The sequence below is a fragment of the Hyla sarda genome, chromosome 2 (genome assembly GCF_029499605.1).
Source record: "Hyla sarda isolate aHylSar1 chromosome 2, aHylSar1.hap1, whole genome shotgun sequence".
In the NCBI taxonomy this organism is placed as follows: Eukaryota; Metazoa; Chordata; class Amphibia; order Anura; family Hylidae; genus Hyla; species Hyla sarda.
In genome coordinates, this window is record NC_079190.1 from 207,005,211 (window position 1) to 207,030,566 (window position 25,356).

The 25,356-nt window shown below is 40.4% G+C and overlaps 1 protein-coding gene across 2 annotated transcripts in view; it reads left to right on the top strand.

Moving 5' to 3' along the window:
- The window catches only part of EGFL6 (EGF like domain multiple 6), a 109,312-nt gene that overhangs the window by 36,067 nt on the left and 47,889 nt on the right, over positions 1-25,356 (top strand). The window contains exons 1-5 of one of the 2 annotated variants that reach the window (XM_056560534.1): positions 8,488-8,611; positions 9,683-9,802; positions 14,661-14,780; positions 16,523-16,657; positions 23,074-23,196. In XM_056560534.1, the coding sequence (XP_056416509.1) occupies positions 9,730-9,802; positions 14,661-14,780; positions 16,523-16,657; positions 23,074-23,196 (451 nt within the window). In that variant the 5' untranslated portion in view covers positions 8,488-8,611; positions 9,683-9,729. Of the gene's footprint in view, positions 1-8,487; positions 8,612-9,682; positions 9,803-14,660; positions 14,781-16,522; positions 16,658-23,073; positions 23,197-25,356 lie in introns of those variants that run through there. The other variant, XM_056560533.1, reaches the window with a different exon arrangement.

A 25,356-nucleotide genomic window follows, 5' to 3' on the forward strand; every position in this document is an offset into this window, starting at 1 on the left:
AGTGTACTAACATACAGTTCAGAAACTGGAATCAAGATAAACGACAGATATGAATAAATGAACAAGACTAAATATGGAATAAGTATACAGCAGAAACCAGGAGATGCATGGGGATGAACAGATGAACTGAATGTAAAACACTAAACAGGTCAGGAAACATAGAACACTGTTCACACTATACACAGAACACTAACAAACTAGACTCACCACTCCAAACATGGAGGGACAACAAAACAAACCGCCCAGTTTAGAAACAAATCCCCATAGCAAACCTCTTCTAAACTGGTCGGTTCCCGAGACACGTGTCAACAGAGAGCACTTAGACAGAAAAAAACAACCTTAACTTCAGAAGCTCATAAGTACTGAAAGGATTAAGATTTTTTCATATAAGTAATTTAAAAATCTGTTTAACTTTCTGGAGCCAGTTGATATACATTTAAAAAAAAAAAAAGTATTTTCCTGGATAACCCCTTTAACCCCTTAAGGACCAGGCCATTTTACACCTTAGGATCAGAGCGTTTTTCGAACATCTGACCACTGTCACTTTAAACATTAATAACTCTGGAATGCTTTTAGTTATCATTCTGATTCTGAGATAGTTTTTTCGTGACATATTCTACTTTAACATAGTGGTAAATTTTTGTGGTAACTTGCATCCTTTCTTGGTGAAAAATCCCCAAATTTTATGAAAAAATTAAAAATTTAGCATTTTTCTAACTTTGAAGCTCTCTGCTTGTAAGGAAAATGAATATTCCAAATACATTTTTTTAATTCACATATACAATATGTCTACTTTATGTTTGCATCATAAAATTGACAAGTTTTTACTTTTGGAAGACATCAGAGGGCTTCAAAGTTCAGCAGCAATTTTCCAATTTTTTACAAAATTTTCAAACTCACTATTTGTCAGGGACCAATTCAGGTTTGAAGTGGATATGAAGGGTCTTCATATTAGAAATACCCCACAAAAGACCCCATTATAAAAACTTCACCCCCCAAAGTATTCAAAATGACATTCAGTCAGCGTTTTAACCCTTTAGGTGTTTCACAGGAATAGCAGCAATGTGAAGGAGAAAATTCACAATCTTCATTTTTTACACTTGCATGTTCTTGTAGACCCAATTTTTGGATTTTTACAAGGGGTAAAAGGAGAAAATTTATACTTGTATTTGTAGCCCAATTTGTCTTGAGTAAGCACATACCTCATATGTCTATGTAAAGTGTTCGGCGGGCGCAGTAGAGGGCTCAGAAGCGAAGGAGCAACAAGGGGATTTTGGAGAGTACGTTTTTCTGAAATGGTTTTTGGGGGGCATGTTGCATTTAGGAAGCCCCTATGGTGCCAGAACAGAAAAAAAAACACGTGGCATATCATTTTGGAAACTAGACCCCTTGAGGAACTTAACAAGGAATTAAATGAGCCTTAATACCCCACAGGTGTTTCACGACTTTTGCATATGTAAAAAAAAAATTTCACTAAAATGTGTGTTTCCCCCCAAATTTCATATTTTTGCAAGGGTTAATAGCAGAAAATACCCCCAAAATTTGTAACCCCATCTCTTCTGAGTATGGAGGTACCCCATAAGTTGACCTGAAGTGCACTATGGACGAACTACAATGCTCAGAAGAGAAGGAGTCATATTTGGCTTTTTGAGAGCAAATTTTGGCTGGGGGGCATGTCGCATTTAGGAAGCCCCTATGGTGCCAGAACAGCAAAAAAAAAAAAAACACATGGCATACCATTTTGGAAACTAGACCCCTTGAGGAACGTAAAAAGGAATAAAGTGAGCTTTGATACCCCACAGAGGTTTCACAACTTTTGCATATGTAAAAAAAAATAAAAAATTTCACTAACATGTGTGTTTCCCCCCAAATTTTACATTTTTGCAAGGGTTAATAGCAGAAAATACCCCCAAAAAATTGTAACCCCATTTCTTCTGAGTATGGAAATACCCCATGTGTGGACGTAAAGTGCCCTGCGGTCGAACTACAATGCTCAGAAGAGGAGGAGCGCCATTGAGCTTTTGAAGAGTGAATTTGTTTGGAATGGTAGTCAGGGGCCATGTGCGTTTACAAAAAAATGTAGGGTAACACCAGCATTTTAGTGAAAAAATTTTTTTTTCATTTTCCCATCCAACTTTAACGAAAATTCGTCAAACACCTGTGGGGTGTTCAGGCTCACTATACCCCTTGTTACATTCCGTGAGGGGTGTAGTTTCCAAAATGGGGTCACATGTCGGTATTTATTTCATTTGCGCGGGATGCCTGCTGATAGATATCAGCAGTCACCCCAGTCTGGTCCCCGCCCGGCGCGCGGCGAGGACCGAAATTCCCACGGGCGTACAGGTACTCCCTTGGTCCTTAAGTACCAGGGAGAAAAGGCGTACCTGTACGCCCTTGGTCATTAAGGGGTTAACCATAGCTAAAACACAGATATATCACAAGATAAATGCAAGGTGCAAGATAAGCCAGATATGGTCAGAATAGCACTAATCAGCAGCACCCAGTAATACCTGTAGAGGCCTTTTATACCTCAAAGGGCTGGAGGGTTAACTCTTCCTAACCCAAGGAAAAATAACATAGAAAACAGCCCATTACAAACCTAGAGTCTGAATAGACACCAAAACAGAAGAGTACAAACACACAAACTGACATTACAGTACATATGTTAATCTCCCAAATATCCAGAGGAGCTGTATTTGAATGTATAAAGCATCTTTTAGGAGCATTGCCAATACTGTAACAACCAATGTCCCCAATCTTCTTTCTTTCAATATGGGGTTTTATAATTTAGCATATATTTTACTTGTAAAAGTGCTGTTGGTAACTTATGTGCATATGTGAAGAAGCGTTACTTAGCTAACAAAGTACATCATGAAATCTCTGGTCTCATTGATTAATGAACAAATATCTAGTGACAAGTCCCTTGGTGTTACACAACAACAGCTGTGTGCGAAAACCAAAAAAATATCCCTTACAAACCATAACCTCCCGTAACCTGCTCTAAATTGCAGAGGTAATGAAGGCATTCCTGGTATATGAGTGCATACATTGTGCAGCTTTTCCCCTCTGTGCTTAAAAAGAAACCACATGTTACAGACACTCAGATGACAAACATTCTTGGACTGTCTCAGCTCAGCAGAGGTAGTCATTATTAGTTTTAGGGAAAAAGACAAGAAAATTGGCTCGTGAATGGAAGACTAATAATATAGCAAGAGGATAGGATGGCGTCCTCATTTAATGGATAAAAGTAAAGCAGACCTTAAGGAAAATGAATAGTACCACTTTAAGTGTTCTGTGTTATAAGTGTAATTCTTGCCATATATATATATATTCTAGGTGTTATTTATATTCTATAAATCAGAGCACAGTATAAATGGTAACATAAACCTTTAAGATCATATTATAGTAAAAGGGAATCTGTCACCTAGAAAACCCCATGAAACTGCTATATAGTAGTGATAGCAATGAGAATAACAGTGCAAATTCTTTTTCCACTTGGCGTTTTTCAGTTTGCCATTTTTTCAATCTTTTTTTTTTACTCTTTTTGGGCGTTTATCAGCTCCTTGGCAGTTTTGTAAAATCGCAGCATGTTTAGCCTATGGCGTTTTTTTGTCAAAATCTTGGCGTTTTTTTCTCCCATAGAAGTCTATGGGAGTGAAAAAAAAACACAAATTAAAAACACCATGTAGGTTTTTCATTAGGTGTTTTTTTGGGGGGCGTTTTTTTCACCTGTGGAAAAAAAGGGGCTACTCCCAGGAAAGGCTGGCAAAACTGCAAAGGTGCCAAAAATGCAATTTCCACACAAATGAAAAAATGCCAGGAAAAAACACCAAACTCGGGAAATTGCACTGGTGTTTTTTCTGGTGTTTTGTGGGTTTTTTTACATAAAAAATGCAGGACAAAAAACTAAGAGCTACTCAAAGTAATCCATTGTGGCAGATCTATTAAACAACCCAGCTAGCCTTATTTTAGATTTGTTTAGACACAGTTTAGGCTGCAGATAGAAGTGTCAAAGTGTCAAAATCCAACTAGTCTGCAGTGTAGCCTATCTATGTGCATTGGATATTTTAGAAACAGTACTGAAAACAACAATATGGACTGATTCCTATTATTAAATGAACATTAAAGGGGTATTCCGGGCAAAAACATCTTATCCCCTATCGAAAGGATGCGTAGCTGCGTCTGCAGTTTTGGAAACCGCCAGGCTTCCGAGACGGGGATGTGACGTCATACCACGCCCCCTCCATTCATGTCTATGGGAGGGGGCGTTGCGGCCGTTATGCCCCCTCCCATAGAAATGAATGGAGGGGGCGTGACGTCACGTCCGGCGGTTTATGAAACTGCAGACACAGCTACGCATAGAATGCGGGCTTCTGCAGGGAGATCGCGGGGGTCCCAGCGGCGGGCCCCTCGCGATCAGACATCATATCCCCTATCCGTTCCATAGGGGATAAGATGTTTTTGCCCAGAATAACCCTTTAACTTAGCAGAGGTCTATACAGCAGAGAAAAAATATCAAATGTTCCATTGTTTCCTCTTGATATCATCATAGTTTAAAGAGCCCATCTCGGTCAACTTAAAGGGGTACTCCGGTGGAAAACTTTTTTTTTTTTTTAAATCAACTGGTGCCAGAAAGTTAAACAGATTTGTAAATTACTTCTATTAAAAATTCTTAATCCTTCCAATAGTTATTAGCGGCTTTATACTACAAAGGAAAGTCTTTTCTTTTGGGATTTCTTTTCTGTCACGACCATAGTGCTCTCTGCTGACATAGCAGCATATGTTTGCTATGGGGATTTTCTCCTACTCTGGACAGTTCCTGACATGGACAGAGGTGTCAGCAGAGAGTACTGTGGTCGTGACAGAAAAGAAATCCAAAAAAGAAAAGAAGTTCCTCTGTAGTATACAGCCGCTAAGTAGTACTGGAAGGATAGAGATTTTTTAATAGAAGTAATTTACAGATCTGTTTAACTTTCTGGCATCAGTTGATTTAAAAAAAAAAAGAAAAGTTTTTCACCGAAGTACCCCTTTAATGCATTCCCCATCTAATGCCACAGTTGCTGCATGTGGGCATAAATGCAACCGTATGCAGTGACCAATGATATTGCCAGTAAAGCCAGTATTACTGGCACAATTGTGATCAGGCAATTTGTTGGGCCATTCAATCAATTTAATTATCAGAGCTTAAGAGTGAGCTATTATTTAGTTCCATATGTCAATAAACAAAGAAACTTGAACTACCAACTATGTACATTCTCCAGCATCAGATTTACCTGAAGGGTATTAAAGAGTTACTCCACCCCTAGACATCACATAGGGGATAAGATGTCTGATTGCGGGGGTCCCGCCGTTGGGGACCCTCGCGATCTCTACTGTGGTACCCCAGACATCCGGTGGTGATGCAAGGCAGAGGTTCGTGATGTCACGATCACGCCCCGCTCATTACATCATGGTCACGCCCCCCTCAATGCAAGTCTATGGGAGGGGGCATGATGGCCATCACGCCCCCTCCCATAGACTTGCATTGAGGGGGCACGAGCGGGGCGCGGCCGTGACATCACGAGCCTCCGGTGCTGCACCTGACGCTCTAAACGAATGTCGGGTGCAGCAGGGAGATCCGTTGGATAGGGGATAAGATGTCTAGGGGCGGAGTAACCCTTTAAGTTTGCATATCTTGGGGTTAAAACACATTGGGGGATATTTATCAAAGGATTTAGACAGTTTTTCCCTGTCTAAATGTGTCGCACAGAAAGTCACAGTCTCAATATGGGCGACTTTTCTGCGACTTTTGCTCTAGAGGATTTTTAGAACATGATGCATGCTAGTCTATTTAAGACGGAAATACATTGGAAAATGCATTGGTGCTAAATTTATCAAAATCGACTTTTCAGCGATAAGTCGCATCGGCTGAAAGTACGCCGAAATGTCAGACCACATTGGAGCAGGTTTAAATACAGTCTAAAGCATAGATTCCGAAGTCTGTGCACAGAATTTATCAAGAGTCGTGCTCCTTTTGATAAATTAGGCGCACAATAGATCGGCCTAACCCTTTGTAGTTTGGTCTATATTGATGCGGGACATAGACAACTTTGATAAATCTCCCCCATCAAGTTACATTGCAGTCGTATAGGAGTCTCTGATACTGCAATGAAATTCTTCTACTAATTACTAAAGGGAACTGACATGAAGCAGTGACAAAACCGCAATACAACTGCTACGTAACCTGATCGTGTGTTTTCACCCTAATGGTAAACTGAAATCAAAGTGCTCTCTGCTAGCTGTCAGATGTTTAACAGTTAACAGGACATATTCTCAGCAGTGTACTGGAATGTGGTGGTGACTGGTAATTCATCTTTTAGAAGACTAGTAAGATCATACATGTATGGAGGAACTGTTGTGTCACATGTAGTTTTCTTAATCCCTTAACGACCAAGGACGTGTATACACGACCTTGTGCCATTAACGGGGTATGAGGTGGGCTCCTGACTCAAGCCCGCACCAGACCGACAGGCCCTCAGCTGATTCTTGTCGCTGATGGCCGGCGTTAATAGCCGACATGTGGCGCTGCCAGCTATTAACCCTTTAGATCGCTGCTGTCAAAGCTGACAGCGGCATCTAAAGGAACCTGTAAACGCTCTCTGGGGGGGGCGATCCACTGCTGAGGTAGCCGGAGGGCTTACCTCTCCTTCTGTGCTGGCTGCGGCACTGAGAATGATAAACCCTGGCAGGACCAGGACATGATTCCTCCTAAGGGCACGTTCCCACTTGGCATATACGCAGCGTATTTCACGCTGCACGGGAAATACGCTGCGTATCCCTCGCTCACCATACACAAAAGGCTTTCCATCAGCCCTATGTGTGCAGTGAGTTTTGGAGGTGGAGACGCGCGTCACAGTCACGCCGGCACACAGCCCGGCCTCCAAAACTCACTGCACACATAGGGCTGCCGCCGGAAAGCCTTGTGTGTATGGTGAACGAGTGATACGCAGCGTATTTCCCGCTGCTGCAGATTTTGCAGAAATACGCTGCGTATACGCCAAGTGGGAACGCACCCTAAAAGTCCCCTAAGGGGGCTAAAAGTGTAAAAAAAAGTTTAATAAAAGTTTGAAAAAACACACATTAACCCCTTCCTTAATCACCCTCCTTTCCCCAAATTCCATATAAAAAATATAAAAACATAATAAAAATATATGTGGTATTGCCGCGTGCGTAAATGTCCAAACTATAAATATATAACATTAATTAAACCGCACGGTCAATGGCGCATATGTACAAAAAATATCATAGTCCAAAAATTGCGTATTATTGGTCACTTTGTATACTCGATCAAAAAGTCCCATTAAAACAAATATGGTACCGATGAAAACTTCAGATCATGGCACAAAAAAATTTGCCCTCATACCGCTCCATATAGGGAAAATTAAAAAAGTTATAGGGGTCATAAAGTTATAATTTTTTAACAGAAGTAAAACAAGATCAAACCTATATAAGTAGGGTATCATTTTAATCGTACGGACCTACAGAATAAAGTGTGCTGTATAGAAACGAAAGCCCCCAAAAGTTACAAAATGCCTTTTTGTTTTTTAAATTTCACCCCACAAATCTTTTTTTTCTGTTTTCACCGTAGATTCTGTGGTAAAATTATTGATGTCATTACAAAGTAAAATTGGTGGAAGGTGAGCAGGAAAAAACGAAAGTGCAAAAATGAAAAAACCTGTGGTCCTTAAGGGGTTAATACTATAGTTTTTCTCTGTTATGCAAGAATAACAATATAGTAAGGTGTGCACTGGCACAGACTTTTCCTATCAATGTATCTGGTTATTTACTTTAATATTCTATTATTATCGTATATATAGAATAAGCCGACCTGAATATAAGCCGAGGCCCCTAATTTCACCCCCCAAAAAAATGGAAAAATGATTGACTCGACTAAGCCTAGGGTGGGAAATACATCATCCCCCCTGTCATCATCCAGACTCCCATCATTAACACCCCCCATCATCATCACCCTGTCATCATCACCCTCGTCATCATCCCCCCCCCCCCCCCGCCTTCATGATCACCGCCTGTCAATCCCTTCATCAGTGGTCTTCAACCTGCGGACCTCCAGATGTTGCAAAACTACAACTCCCAGCATGCCCGGACAGCCATCGCCTGTCCGGGCATGCTGGGAGTTGTAGTTTTGAAACATCTGGAGGTCTGCAGGTTGAAGACCACTGCGGCCTTCGTCATCATCCAGACCCCCCTTTAGTTTTCTACTCACCTCCCCTCGGTGGGAAGCAAGGGTGAGCTGGTGCGGGCCATCTATGCTGCAGGGACCGTCCGGTGGGGAGGGTTAGTCATTCAAGGCTGTCCAACTTCACCGGGAGGCCCTTTTCTCCGCTCCGGGCCAGCCCCGGACTAGTGACGTTGCCTTGACGACGACGCACAAGGATGTTCATGCGCAGGTACGTCCCTGTCTGTCGTTGTCAAGGCACGATGCTGGGAGTTGTAGTTTTGCAACATCTTGAGGTCCGCAGATTGAAGACCACTGAGAAGGGATTGACAGGTGGAGAGTTCACTCGAGTATAAGCCGAGTGGGGCGTTTTCAGCACGTAAAATCGTGTATATGGTATAATTATTACAGTATTTGTAATACAAACAATATGTTATATATTATGTTTTTTGTATTTTTTTTTTGTATGGTGTTATCATCCTTTATGCTGTTGTATACTGTATTGGGAAAGTAAGAACTGACTCTAACAGTACAGTAGCCAGATCCTCCATGCGATTTCCTGGGTTACAGGAAAATTACCCCTGAACATTTTTAACCAACAACCATATTCCTTTTGATATCCTAACTGTATTTATAAAGCATTATTTCCTGCCTTTATCTCAAAGGCTTCTTAATCATCAAAAGTAAATACACAATTCACAAAGAAACCATCAAAGTCCCAGTAATCCATGCCATGGGCTGAAAGAGCCTGAGAATTTCCAGCACAATCCAGTAGACCTTCTGAATGGTATGTGCATACTGTTGACACCTGTCCTGAACATATTGGCACGTTGTCAGGGCTTGTCAAGAATCCAGTGCCGTGCTTGGTGTTCTCTTCCTAGATCTCCACATGTACTTGTATTAGCTATTTTATTTTAAATGAATAATGTCATTTCCACAACTGCTCTTAAAATACAGCCATCTGGCGGAATTTAAAACTCAAGCTGGGATTTGTAGTACAGCAGATGGAAAGGCTCTATAGCTACAGCTGGTAGGGGATTAGATGTGGGGCCTGTATTTTAATGCATTTGTGTTTTAGCCTTTTTTACAAGACTAATAATAGACAAATTAAAGGTTTCCCCAAATACCTATATAAAGTTTAGAAAGATGAGATCATCATTTTCATTCTATAGATCCCATCCCATGTTACATTCTGTTTATTATGTCCTGTCGATCCCCTAACATATTTTCTCTCTCTTTAGTCCCTAGCTATTGACTTGCCTTTCTGTTTTTTGTATTTTTTTTATTTTTTTTATTTTTTTTGCAGTGATTCAAATACATTGCAGGTAAAAATCCTGACAACCCCTAGCAAGCCACATGAACTACTTATGACCTTTTTTCATTTTCCAACTCCAAATCTTTTTCTTGGCAGTGCATGTACTCTAAAGCTATGTGTCTGCATATCTGTGAATGAGATGTCTTTTGCAGACTTGAATGAATGCGGTCTTAAGCCTCGTCCCTGTGAACATCGGTGTATGAACACACACGGCAGCTACAAGTGCTATTGTCTTAATGGCTACATGCTGATGCCAGATGGCTCCTGCTCAAGTAAGTTATAGAAACAATAAATACATGGATTTTGGTTTCATTGTTTTCAGTGCACATTGCAGTTTATTTAAAATAAAATACAACATTTACAAGAATGCAAAAAGGTTTTATTGCTTCATCATAAAAAGGGTCACCTTTTGACCCTCACAGGGGTCTTTCTATAGCAGAGCATCATAAAGACGTGTGGAGACATACAGACCATACATGAGGAATTCTGGGAGGAAGTATATGCAAAGCAGCTTGCTGATGCCGCATTGTGGAGGTAGTATTAGAGAGCTGCTTAGCTTACCATCACATCACCTGTTCAACAGGCTATCAAACCCCCCCATTATACAGTGGTTGAAATAAGTATTGCACACGTCACCATTTACTCACTGAATACTGTTTCTTTGGACAACAGTACCTTCTAATTCCAGGTATTTTTAAAGGAGTATTCCAGGCAAAAACATCTTATACCCTACCCTAGCAGGCCCCCCGCGATCTCCCTTCAGCACCCGTATTCTATGCGTCTCCAGTTTCGGAAACTCCGGGACTGGAGATGTGACGTAACGCCACGCTCCCTCCATTCATGTCTATGGGAGGGGGCGTGAGGGCTATAACACCATTATTATGTTTTGCAAAAATTAGGTTGCAAAGATCTTGAGACAGCTCTTTGCTTTTACCAATAATGAGATATGTCTTGCATGACACCTTGATGATGAGACCTTTTTTTAGGTCATCAATTGGGACTGAACCGGCTGATATTATTTTGCACTGACAAGGGGCTGGATTGCTTTTTAATTACTGATAGATTCCAGTTGTTGTCTTGGCTTTCCATGCCTTTTTGCACCTCCTTTTCTTCATGTGTTCAATACTTTTTCCCTTTGTCATTTCACATTATTACACTTAATTTCTAAGCTTATTTGCTTTGGGATCTTAATGTGTATGGATTACTTGGGTTATTAACAACATCTGGTGAAAATTGCACCCGCTGTCTTCCTCAGAAATCGGCCCTGATTTATCAAAATGTGAGAGAAGAACTATTAAGATTTTGCCCATAACAACCAATCACAGCTCAACTTTCTTATCTCAACAAGCTCTGGTAAAGTGAAAGCGGAGCTGTGATTGGTTGGCTCTCTCCCACACATTGATAAATCAGGGCCATCATCTACAAAGGAAGGAAATTATGACATAGAAAATGCAGTCCAATCTGTAGGCATCATGTTATAGAGCAGGAGGAGCTGAGCAGATTGATATATAGTTTTGAGGGAAAGGTTTCAATATAATTTGTATTCTCATGACCAAAATATCTGCTCATTCTAGGCCTAAGAGTCCCATAGGCTGTCCTAATCAGTGATTGACAGCTATCTCTGTGCGAGTTTCCATAAAAAGATAGATGTCAGTCACTGAATAGTACCACCCACTGAACTTGGAAGGAGTAGTGTTTTAGATGAATAAATGGCCATTTTTACTGAATCATTTCTTGAAAAACTGTAGATCAGTCTACTCAGCCCCTCCTGCTCTATAACATGTTGCCTGCAAAATGGATAGAGTTAATAGGTTCCCTTTTGAGAGTTAATGCATCACCAATCGCAGGGTTGGATTGACGTATATAGGTATTTACTTTTCACATACATTTGAGTTCTTAAAAAAATAAATAAATAAGGCTCGGTTGCCATTGCCATTGTGGCTTCCATTTATTCTGGAACCATGACTTCTATATTAAACCCTAGAACAAAATATAGCATAGGTTTTAGATGTCTTTATTTTGTAGTAAAATATAGCACATAGCAATACAAACTATTCCACATTGTGGAGAAGATGTTGGTATCAATGTAATCTGGAATATTAGTTCTCTTTTGTGGCTGTATATTGCCAAATGTCAAGTTAGTTGAAGTGTGTAAAAAACTGGCTTTAAAATTGTTAAACAAACAAACCGCAGGGGTTGACTCCAAAAAAAAAAATCGGTAATAAAATACCAATGTATAAAAGTTGGTGTAGAAGTGAAGGATCTGAACTGTAACAACACTTCAGGCTTCATATTAAATCCTTATAGCTGGAAATGGTATTCATGTTGTGGTATTCTGTGCCCGGGTAGCAGAGTAACTCATGCAGTTTACATTGGCAGCGCTCTCTTATTTTGCTTTATTCCTCAAGAACATTATTAGAAAAGTCTGTCTGCGATCTCTCAGCGCTAGGAGCAGAGATTAATGGTGTACAGTTGTGTCCTATTAAACCATTCCTTAGTGTAGTAGAGACTTTAATGAGGAGACATAATATCTTCTCCAGACTATAATATCTTATCATCCGGCCATTTATATCATTCTGCAACTTAAATGATTCTTATCTGACGTTACATTAAATCCTATTTAGCACCATGTGCTGTTATAATACATATATATCTACATACAGGAATGCTGCAGGCGAGTAATAAGTAAAAAAAAAAAAAAAGAGTAAAAAAAAAGTAGTTGTTATATTTTTATATTTTACTACTAGCTGGGTATCCGGCTTTGTCCCATCTTGCCACCTAAGACTTAAAGAGGCAAAGTAACATGATATATAAATAACACAATACAGGGGGACCTGCACTGTGTGCTGCTTGCCACCCAGCTTTTCTAGTCTGAAGAGAATATATCTCTGGTAAAGCAGCCATAGTGGAGCTCTTTGGGAAACCTGGATGGCACGCATACTGTGTGCCACCCAGCTTTTCCACTCTCCTGAAGCACCAGCAGTTATACGCTGCTTGTCCTGCCTGCCCTCCTCACTGCAGCAGCACTGCCATGCCCTCTCCCTGTACTAATGTCTTCTGTGTCCCCCCTTACTCTTCTCAGCCCACAATAAATCTTCCCCCACCCTTCCCCTCTTTTTTCCCCTGCACTAACTATTCTTTCACCTGTCTGCTAGACAGTTAAATCATACTTCGCCATGACGCTGGTCTGGCGGCAGGATGTTTAAAATTCCCAAGCAATCTCTGGCGTGATCAGTTGATGAACTGGAAGTCCTATAGACTTGCATTGGACTTTTGGTATATCTTCTGATTGCATTACTCACGGACTGCGGAGATTGCTTCGGGGTATAAAACATTCGTCCGTCTGACCAAAATCATGGTAAAGTCTGATTTACCTGTCTGGGCTCTGCTGTCTACTCGCGAGCTGTGAAAGTGTCCAGGATCCGTTGTTTTAATCTCAGACTGTGGATATTGTTGGTATCGGGACATCTCTAAACTGTACATTAGCAGTCAGCAGTTATGCTGGAACATACATTATTTAATCATACATATGGCCAGAGGTTGCACTGAACCATACGGGGTGCCCATAGGACTTCTTGTTCCTCTGCACACCTCCAGTTCCATACACACAGAGAGGTTTTTCCAGTAAATTCCATACTAAGCTAACAAAAGCAAACTTGTGCCATATTCCATTGGAGAATATTCTGACATACGGGAATGTTTCAAAAACTAAGCTTCTTTTGTTTTCCCTTCTGCTAACCTACCTAAACCTGATATTTCCATTTCAGTGTGTAATACGACCATAACTCACAGGCAGCTCACCCTCTGGAGTTCTGTTCTTCCCAGATCCTTCCTTAATCTTCTGCTCTCTTCTTACTGTGGAAAAAAAAAAAAAAAACTCTTATTGTTGCTCTAAGCCTCTAAATCACTGTAACTCTTTACTAATCCTTCTTCCTTCTCCAAACTTTCCTCTCTCTAGTCTATGCCGCCATGGTTATCTTTATGTGCAGCCGCTACGCTGATGCCTCTACCCTGTGCCAGTCACTACTATGGCTGTCAATTCACTTTACAATACAGATTAAGGTAATGGTAATGACAACAAACCTTTATTGCATAGTGGCCATTATTACATAAAAGCTGCTGCTTCATAGCGTTGCTCTACTCTGGCTTGTAAAGGAGGTCATGTGCAGGGACCCCCCTTTATGATGCTTTAGGGCATATGGGCATGTGTTGTTGTGATGTGACAACCTCTTGTGTTATAAGAACAATGCATGTAAATACGAATAAGAGTGGTGATGAATTTATAGCACAAGCTCCAGTGCAGGGCACAGTCAACTATATTTTAATGAAGCAATACACAATAGTGAGGATAGAATGGGCACTGCGTAACCTGTAGGTCTGTAAGAGCTGACGAGTACCAGCATAAGGGGGTGAACTGGGGGTGTAAAATCCAAGCCGAGTTGCTCAACACAAAATAACAGTAGGTGCAAGCGGTATCGTCATAAAAGATGCAAAGAGAATGTATGCACTCACCAGTAATTGCAGTATGGCAAGGAGCTTATTTAGTCCAAATAACAGGAAGGATTTCACCCAGTGCAGGGAGAGAGGTCAATGCGTGACCGACAGCAGGGGTGGCAATGAACAACAGTCAGTTTCGCGTCAATGACGCATCATCTGATTCGAACCGGATGATGCGTCAATGACGTGAAACAGATTGTTGTTTGTTGCACCCCTGCTGTCGGCTCTCTTCTTTTATGATATGTTTTAATGAAGCTTTATTTCAAATATAGATACGTTTAAAGGGCTGCTCCACTGCCCCAGCATTTGTAACATTTTGTTCCGAATGCTAGGTGCGGGCTGTGGGGCCCCTTGTGAGGCCACGCCCCCTCAATGCAAGTTTATGGGAGGAGGTGTGGCCATAGGCGTAACCATAGACTTGCATTGAGGGGCGTGGCATGACATCATGAGGGGCATGGCCGTGATGTCACGACCCCCGCAGCCCACAACCAAAATGTTCCAAACGCTGGGGCAGTGGAGTACCCCTTTAAGAAACTTTCTTCTCTTCTATGAAATTAATTCAGTTTTGTAGAGGGTAGTAAACCAAAGACAAGGTCAGAACTGAAATATTGTGCCATTAATCTTGTTTCCCAGACTCCAGGACCTGCGCAATGGCAAACTGCCAACATGGCTGTGAAGAAGTTAAGGGAGAAGTGCGATGCCTATGTCCATCAAGTGGACTACAACTGGGGCCAGATGGAAAGAATTGTATAGGTGTGTGAGTATACATTTTCCTAACTTATTGCCAACGTTTACTCTTTACATTAACAAGGATGCGGTCAGCATGGCATAGAGATCATGTTTTAAACATGCAATGAAATCATTCCCTATATTGTTTATTAGACTTGTTCTCTATAAAGTATACACTGGAAGTGCTATATATGAATAGCTTGAAGGGAAATAGTAAGTCCTGACATTTCTTTTGCAGGAACAGACCATGTCAGATTTACAAGACATATAATTGCATCAACTGGTGCCAGAAAGTTAAACAGATTTATAAATCCCTTCTATTTAAAAATCTTAACCCTTCCAGTACCCATCATGCTCCACAGAAAGTTCTTTTCTTTTTGAATTTTTTTCTGTCTGATCACAGTGCTCTCTGCTGACACCTCTGTCCATGTCAGGAACTGTCCAGAGCAGGAGAAAACCCCCATAGCAAATTTCTCCTGCTCTGGACAGTTCTTGACATGGACAGAGGTGTCAGCAGAGAGCACTGTGGTCAACCAGAAAAGACATTCAAAAAGAAAAGAACTTCCTGTGAAGCATACAGCAGCTGATAAGTACTGGAAGGGTTAAGGTTTTTGAATAGAAGTAATTTACAAATCTGTTTAACTTTCTGGCACCATTTGATTTAAAAAATGTTTTCCATTGGAGTACCCCTTTAAAGGTAATTTTGGAACAACAGTATTCCCCGATGTGTATACCGATCAGCCAGAGGTGATTGGGAAAGTAGCAAAAGCAGGGAAGTTAGGCAATATGTGTCATTCCCGTTGCCTTTAAAGAGAGTTGCATAAATTGCATGGCCGCGCAGGCTGCTATGTATACCTAATAATGGGTTTTTATGGCTTTTGTTAACCATATTTTTAAATAATGTTTTTTTTTTCTTTTTGCATTTTTATTATATAATATTATGATTATATTTACTATATTTAAAAATAATCCTGAAATCATGAAGTTTTTATTCTGGCTGCTAGAGCTAAAACTAAGCTGAGACCTCTTGTTCTGTACAGATTCCTTCCTAGTAATGCCTTTCTTCTCAGAGCAGACAATGATTACAGTGAAAGGTGACACAGTAGAGAGATAACCCTGGATCCACCACCATCCCCCCGACACACACACACTCTCCGTAGAATTACCTCTGAAAAGGTCACAGAAAATGCCCAGTAGTTTCTCCAATTTATCTGAATGAGATGGGTCCTGTCTATTGCTGTATACGATCCATGGGTCCTGCTGTAAAGCAGATCACTAAATGCTGTTATAAACTGATCAGGCAAGATGGCTGCCCCCATAATAATATAGAAAGGAAATTAAAAAAAATTACAATCAGAAAATAAAACTGTTCAACGTATAGGTGCTTTCAGGGGTGGACAGGAGTCAGCATGGGCATTATGACCAGTCTAACTATATTGACTATGCAACCCAATATGCCGCAAGCTGTTATCTACTGTGTGTTCTGACACCTTTCTAGCATAGCCCCCACTACCAAAACATCTGACATCATTTTCACTGAATAAAACTTTTTTGTGCTTGAAGGAGTTAAAGACATGCCATCTTTTTTCAATAAGCTACATATGTGACAGATTTCAGTTTGAAGTAGGAAATAAGGCATGTTTTACAGATGTCTCTTCAGAACAGTAATGAAGCTTATGGTCTTTTAGATGTAAATGTGAATATTTACTACAGGCAATAATGAAGCCACTCGATTAAATTCTTACACAATACTTGTTACTTTCTAGATATCGATGAATGTGCCACAGGGAAAGCAGTCTGCCATTTTAACCGGAGATGTGTGAATACATTTGGAAGCTATTACTGCAAATGCCAGCATGGCTTTGACTTAAAATACGTGAATGGCAGATACGACTGTGTAGGTAAGAATTTTCATTTCTTGTGTTTGTAATTTACCTTTTTTTATGATTTATTTTGCAATAAATAACAGCTAATGCAGGGGGTACTATAGTGGTTTTATCTATGGAAACACTACATGATGTAAAAAAAAAAATAAAAAAAAACAGCCACTCTGGTTATAAATTGTGTCATTTTCATAGTGTTAAAGGGGTTATCCCAAAAAATATTTTATGTATTTCAATATTATGTATGAAAATAAATATTTAATCTATGTCAGTGGCGCCCCCTGTTGTTACTTGTTCTGCTGACTTCTGTGACCTTCTGCAGCTGCCAGTTGTGGACAAGCAAATTCCATTGCTGGCCTTCTCACCAGCTATCACTTCTGCAGGAAGGCTATTCCTTTGCACTTTGTTTTTCACCAACTTTCTTATACACTTATAAAGCCTGTATATGTAAAGAGAGAGAAAATAGTGCTACACTAAAATTCATATAAATATATCAGCCTGTCACATAGAGAGAGAGAATGAATCTATATGTAGAACAGTATGAAAGATAACTTGTGAGGACAGTGCAGGAGAAAATTCAGAGATATTAAAACCGACAATACTATGCACTATATTGGTGAGATCTCTGAAGTTTTCTATGTGTGGTAATGGGGTGTGATGAGGGCAGATGTTGTTCCCCTAGGGGCAGATGGCATTAACCCCTTATATTCGTGACGCCAGGGCGTGGTTTATCCTCGATACCACCCGGAGTTATTCCGCTGGATCCTGGGCTTGGCACGGGGGCAAAAGAGACTCCGACGCCAAGTTATGGATAATGGTATGGATTGGAATCACTGAGCTAGAATCTGTTTCCTAACTCAGTGGTTCCCCTCCAGTGTGCCTACAGCTGTTGCAAAACTACAGCTCCCAGCATATACGGTCTGTCAGTCCATTCTTGGAGTTGTAGTTTTGCAAAGGTTTGGAGTGTAAAACTACACAGGCGGGCTTACAGTGGGTTTCCTTCTACAAGTTTAACCCCTTAAGGACGCAGGACGTAAATGTACGTCCTGGTGAGGTGGTACTTAACGCACCAGGACATACATTTACGTCCTAAGCATAACCGCGGGCATCGGAGCGATGCCCGTGTCATGCGCGGCTGATCCCGGCTGCTGATCGCAGCCAGGGACCCGCCGGCAATGGCCGACGCCCGCGATCTCGCGGGCGTCCGCCATTAACCCCTCAGGTGCCGGGATCAATACAGATCCCGGCATCTGCAGCGTTCGCGATTTAAATGAACGATCGGATCGCCCGCAGTGCTGCTGCGGGGATCCGATCATTCATAACGCCGCACGGAGGTCCCCTCTCCTTCCTCCGTCCGGCTCCCGGCGTCTCCTGCTCTGGTCTGTGATCGAGCAGACCAGAGCAGGAGATGACTGATAATACTGATCTGTTCTATGTCCTATACATAGAACAGATCAGTATTAGCAATCATGGTATTGCTATGAATAGTCCCCTATGGGGACTATTCAAGTGTAAAAAAAAATGTAAAAAAATGTAAAAGTAAAAGTAAAAAAAAAGTGAAAAATCCCCTCCCCAATAAAAAAGTAAAACGTCCGTTTTTTCCTATTTTACCCCCAAAAAGCGTAAAAAACATTTTTTATAGACATATTTGGTATCGCCGCGTGCGTAAATGTCCGAACTATTAAAATAAAATGTTAATGATCCCGTACGGTGAACGGCGTGAACGAAAAAAAAATAAAAAAGTCCAAAATTCCTACTTTTTTAATACATTTTATTAAAAAAAATTATAAAAAATGTATTAAAAGTTTTTTATATGCAAATTTGGTATCAAAAAAAAGTACAGATCATGGCGCAAAAAATGAGCCCCCATACCGCCGCTTATACGGAAAAATAAAAAAGTTAGAGGTCATCAAAATAAAGGGATTATAAACGTACTAATTTGGTTAAAAAGTTTGTGATTTTTTTTAAGCGCAACAATAATATAAAAGTATATAATAATGGGTATCATTTTAATCGTATTGACCCTCAGAATAAAGAACACACGTCACTTTTACCATAAATTGTATGGCGTGAAAACAAAACCTTCCAAAATTAGCAAAATTGCGTTTTTCGTTTTAATTTCCCCACAAAAATAGTGTTTTTTGGTTGCGCCATACATTTTATGATATAATGAGTGATGTCATTACAAAGGACAACTGGTCGCGCAAAAAACAAGCCCTCATACTAGTCTGTGGATGAAAATATAAAAGAGTTATGATTTTTAGAAGGCGAGGAGGAAAAAATGAAAACGTAAAAATTTAATTGTCTGAGTCCTTAACCCCTTAAGGACTCAGGGTTTTTCCGTTTTTGCACTTTCGTTTTTTCCTCCTTACCTTTTAAAAATCATAACCCTTTCAATTTTCCACCTAAAAATCCATATTATGGCTTATTTTTTGCGTCGCCAATTCTACTTTGCAGTGACATTAGTCATTTTACCCAAAAATGCACGGCGAAACGGAAAAAAAAATCATTGTGCGACAAAATCGAAAAAAAAACGCCATTTTGTAACTTTTGGGGGCTTTCGTTTCTACGCAGTGCATATTTCGGTAAAAATTACACCTTATCATTATTCTGTAGGTCCATACGGTTAAAATGATACCCTACTTATATAGGTTTGTTTTTGTCGCACTTCTGGAAAAAATCATAACTAGATGCAGGAAAATTTATACGTTTAAAAATGTCATCTTCTGACCCCTATAACTTTTTTATTTTTCCATGTATGGGGTGGTATGAGGACTCATTTTTTGCGCCGTGATCTGAAGTTTTTATCGGTATGATTTTTGTTTTGATCGGACTTTTTGATCACTTTTTATTCATTTTTTAATGATATAAAAAGTGACCAAAATACGCTTTTTTGGACTTTGGAATTTTTTTGCGCGTACGCCATTGACCGTACGGCTTAATTAATGATATATTTTTATAGTTCGGACATTTACGCACGCGGCGATACCACATATGTTTATTTTTTATTTTTTTTACACTGTTTTATTTTTTTTATGGGAAAAGGGGGGTGATTCAAACTTTTATTAGGGAAGGGGTTAAATGACCTTTATTAACACTTTTTTTTAACATTTTTTTTGCAGTGTTATAGGTCCCATAGGGACCTATAACACTGCACACACTGATCTCTAATGCTGATCACTGGCGTGCATTAACACGCCTGTGATCAGCATTATCGGCGCTTGACTGCTCCTGCCTGGATCTCAGGCACGGAGCAGTCATTCGTCGATCGGACACCGGGGAGGCAGGTAAGAGCCCTCCCGGTGTCCGATCAGCTGTTCGGGACGCCGCGATTTCACCGCGGCGGTCCCGAACAGCCCGACTGAGCAGCCGGGTCACTTTCACTTTCACTTTAGAAGCGGCGGTCAGCTTTGACCGCCGCTTCTAAAGGGTTAATACCGCACATCGCCGCGATCGGCGATGTGTGGTATTAGCCGCGGGTCCCGGCCGTTGATTAGCGCCGGGACCCACGCGATATGATGCGGGATCGCGGCGCGATCCCGCTTCATATCGCGGGAGCCGGCGCAGGACGTAAATATACGTCCTGCGTCGTTAAGGGGTTAAGGCCAAAATGGGCTGAGTCCTTAAGGGGTTAAGCTGTGGCAAATTTTCCACCGCAGCTCAAACTCCCATCGGAAACCTCACTGTGAACCTTCGCCTGTGTGAATGTACCCTAAAAACACTACACTAACACAAAATAAAAAGTAAAACACTACATATACACATATCCCTACACAGTTACACCCCCCCCCCCCCCCCCCCACCAATAAAAATGAAAAACGTCTCATACGGCAGTGTTTCCTGTTGCAAAACAATAATTCCCAGTATTGCCGGACAGCCATTGACTGTCCTGGCAGGCTGGGAGTTTTGCAACAGCTGGAGGGACCCAGTTTGGGAAACACTGCCGTAGGCTTTTCGTGGAGACAAGTGCCATCCTTGTATCCGAGTCCGCCCCTATTGCAAATTCCTACTTTAGGCCTCAAATGCGCATGGCGCTCTCTCACTTCAGAGTCCTGTTGTATTTCAAGACCACAGTTTAGGGCCACATATGGGGTATTTCCGTACTCAGGAGAAATTGTGTTACAAATTTTGGTGGAATTTTTCTCCTTTTACCCTTTATGAAAAGGAAAAGTTAGAGGCTACACCAGCATGTTAGTGTAAAAAAAAAATGACACTAACATGCTGGTGTTGCCCAATACTTTATATTTTCACAAGACGTAAAAGGATAAAACGACCCCCAAAATTTGTAACACAATTTCTCCTGAGTATGGAAATACCACAAATGTGGACGTAAAATGCTCTGGTAATTTGCACAGGGGAAGCTGATGGTTACAGCAGTTCTGACATGAACGCAAAAGAACACCCACGGAAACTACACCCCTCAAGGAATGTAACAAGGGGTAGAGTGAGCCTTAACACCCCACAGGTCTTTTACAAATTTTCATTAAAGTTGGAATTGAAAATTTTAAAATGTGTTTTTTTCCCTGAAATGCTGGTGTTACCCCAAATTTTTCATTTTCACAAGGGGTAATAGGAAAAAGGCTCCCAAAATTTGTAGCCCCATTTCTTCTGAGTATGGAATTACCTCACATCTGGATGTAAAGTGCTCTGTGGGCAAACTACAATGCTCAGAAGAGAAGGAGCGCCATTGGGCTTTTGAAGAGAGAATTAGGCTGTAATTGAAGGCCATGTGCGTTTACAAAGCCCTCATGCTGCCAGAACAGTGGACCCACCCCCCACATGTGACAGAATTTTGGAAACTACACCCCTGACAGAATGTAATAAGGGGTACAGTGAGCATTTACACCCCACAGGTGTCAGACAGATTTTTTTGAACAGTGGTCCGTAAAAATGAAAATGTTTATTTTTCATTTGCACAGCCCACTGTTACAAAGATCTGTCAAACACCAGTGGGGTATAAATGCTCACTGCACCCCTTATTAAATTCTGTGAGGGGTGTAGTTTCCAAAATGGGGTCACATGTGGGGGGGGGGGTCCACTGTTTTGGCACCACGGGGGCTTTGTAAACGCACATGGCCCCCGACTTCCATTCCAACCAAATTCTCTCTCCAAAAGCCCAATGGCGCTCCTTCTCTTCTGAGCATTGTAGTTCACCAGCAGAGCACTTTATATCCACATATAAGGTATTTCCATACTCAGAAGAAATGGGGTTACACATTTTTGGGAGCTTTTTCTCCTATTGCCCCTTGTGAAAATGAAAAATTTGGGGTAATATAAGAATTTTATTGAAAAAAAAAGTATTTTTTATTTTTAAGTCCCACTTTAACTAAAGTTTGTCAATCACCTGTGGGGTGTTAAGGCTCACTATACCCCTTGGTACATTCCTTGAGGGGTGTAGTTTCCAAAATAGTATGCCATCTCCAAAATCCCATTGTTGCTCCTTCCCTTCTGAGCCCTCTATTGCACCCACAGAGCACTTTACATCCACATATGAAGTATTTCCTTACTCGAGAGAAAATGAATTATGAATTTTGGGGGGCCTTTTTTACCTTTTACCCCTTGTAAAAAAAAAATGGGGCTACAATAACAGGTTAGTGTAAAAAATCCTACATTTTGCTGCTATTCCTGTGAAACACCCTGAAGGGTTAACAAACTTTTTTAATGTCATTTTGAATACTCTGAGGGGTGTAATTTTCATAATGGGGTCCATCATAGGGGATTTCAAACATTAGACCCCCAAATTCACTTTTAAACTGAACTGGTCCCTGAAAAATTCTGAATGTGAAATTTTCATGAAAAATTGGAAAATTGCTGCTATACTTTGAAGCCCTCTGATGTCTTCAAAAAGTAAAAACATGTCAACTTTATGATGCCAACATAAAGATAACATATTATATATGTTAATCAATATGTAATTTATTTGACATGTCCCTTTTCCTTACAAGCAGAGAGCTTCAAAGTTAGAAAAATGCTAAATTTTCAAATTTTTCCTGAAATGTTTGAATTTTTCACAAAGAAATTATGCAACACTTACAACTAACATAAAGTAGAATATGTCACGAAAAAACAATATCAGAATCAAATTTATAAGTAAAAGCATCCCAGAGTTATTAATGTATAAAATGATAGAGTTCAGATTTGGAAAAAAAATGCTCCCATCCTTAGGGTCATAATGGGCTCCGTCCCCAAGGGGTTAAACCATCAGTCAGATGCCACCTCTCAAAACCTGGTTAAATGCCATGGATACTTACCTAACTTTTCATTTGATATATATCCACAATTGTTTTTTTATGAAGATATAATTTGTTCTGTCTCCAGTCACTGGGATCAGTCTTTGTTTATTCTAATAAGTATGTGTTTTGTGTATCATAACTAATGATAGTATAACATAGTGGCATATGACATTAAGTATAGCGCTGGCTTCTCATTGGCAGATATAAATGAGTGCCTGTTGAGCACTCATAAGTGCAGCCCTCACAGTGATTGCCTCAACACCCCGGGATCCTATAAATGCAGATGTAAGCAAGGATACAAGGGAAGTGGATATGTCTGTTCAGGTAAGATCGCAAATTATTCAAAATAGTAAAACAATTTATCTTCATAGGTATCATGTGTATGAAGCAATGTATAACAGTTTATACCCAAAAGGGAGAGTATTCTAATAATAGAATTACCCTAATTTCATCCTTCTCTTTATTGGGGATTTCTGGCCTCACAAACTCACCTGCATGATACCGTGTTGCTGCCATCCAGAAGGTGCTTCATCCTGACAGAGTAGTGTTTCTTGCTTTAGCTTTAACACTCAGTCACCACTACGGCCAGTGATTCGCTGAGCAAACTTATCCCATGTGTCAACACAAAAGCAGAAAGTGCTTACCCGGAAGCTGCTGAGCATAGGATCCGGGATAGAGGGACACGTTCTCCATGTGGAGATGGAGCACGTATTCCTCTATCCCGGATCCTATGCTCAGCAGCTTCCGGGTAAGCTCATTTGGAGCCTAGACTATATAAAGGGCATTTGCCCATGGAATTGATGCCACGACTAAGAGCCAGATATGGCTCGAAACATGTCGGTTATCTGCACATCATCATTTTATTCAACATGGATATCCTTGGTTTTTAAAAGAATGGATTAAAAGTTAAGTTTTATTCACTTTTCTACTAATTAGATTTTTGGAGCAGCTGGAGGCCCTCGCTTTTTTGTCCTCTTCTTCATCAGTAATATTTTATGTATTCAAATATTTTGTAAGTAAGAATGTTCATGCATTCTTCTATGGCAATTTTCAAAGAAATTTTAGTGGGACATTCACTAGCAGTAACCGCTGTACTCTTTTACCCTTAGACTACAGATATTTACAGTATTCCTACAAGTATGATGTCAGCATTGTAGTATGTATTACATAAGGGTATGATGTATGATGGAAGAAACACATCTAATGGCCCCTTTGAGACTATGGAGTGGAGGTAAAGACTTCTGAGTAAGCAGTGAAGAAAAATGTAACATTTTCTTCCCTTATAAGTTTTTAAAGCCTTTCCATAGATTTTGAGAATTCTTTAATTTATGTAACACATGTTTACAAATTTGTGTAATTGTTTACTTAGGAATTAAATATGAAGTGAGGGCATACTGAATGGGTTTTCAGATCTAATAAAGTAATGGCATATTGATAGGATGATCATTGAGGTTTTGAATTTGGGGACCCCATTGATCATTAGAATAAAAGGAATGCAGTGCTGCAGTAGTGCCAGGGGTGCTCCTGATTACATGACTGTGTAGGGAACTGCAGTCAGCCCAATTCACTTGAATAGGGTTGGGGTGCTTGGCTGAGTGGATGAACCAGGGCCAGACTGGGGCTATAAAGCAGCCCTGACCAACAAAGTTATCCAGCCCAAACCCCAAACCCTAAGTTATCCTAGCCCTGTCCCTTAATGGAAGCCTTCCAACCCACCTTTCCCCACCAACTACACCGGTCTACTAGAAACATAGAATGTGTCACTAGATAAGAACAATTTGACCCATCTAGTCTGCCCAATATTCTGAATATTATCAATAGTATCTGATCTATTTTATAAGACAATACTTCCTGATATTACTGCACAAAACCCCATCTAATTTTAAACTATGTCCTCTTGTGGTAGTTTTTCTTCTTCTAAATATGCTCTCCTCCTTTATTGTGTTGATTCCCTTTATGTATTTAAAAGTTTCTATTATATCCCCTTTGTCTTGTCTTTCTTCCATGCTATACATGTTAAGTTTTATCCTGTAGTCCATGTACTAGTTTAGTAGCTCTTCTGGGAACTCTCTCCAAAATATCTATATCCTTTTGGAGATACGTTCTCCAGTACTGCGCACAATACTCCAAGTGAGGTCTCACCAGTGTTCTGTACAGCAGCATGACCACTTTCTTCTTTCTACTGCTAATACCTCTGCCTATACACCCAAGCAAGGGATAATTTCCAAGTTACAACCAAAATCCTTTTCCTCAGATACTGAGGTTAGAATTGTATCAAATATTCTATATTCTGTCCTTGGGTATGTAAGCCCCAGGTGCATTATCTTGCACTTATCCACATTAAATGTCAGTTGCCAGAGTTCTGACCATTCTTCTAGTTTACCTAAATCCTTTTCCATTTGGTGGATCCATCAATAAACATCAACCCTGTTAAAATCTTTGTGTCATCAGCAAAAAGACATACCTTACCATCGAGACCTTCTG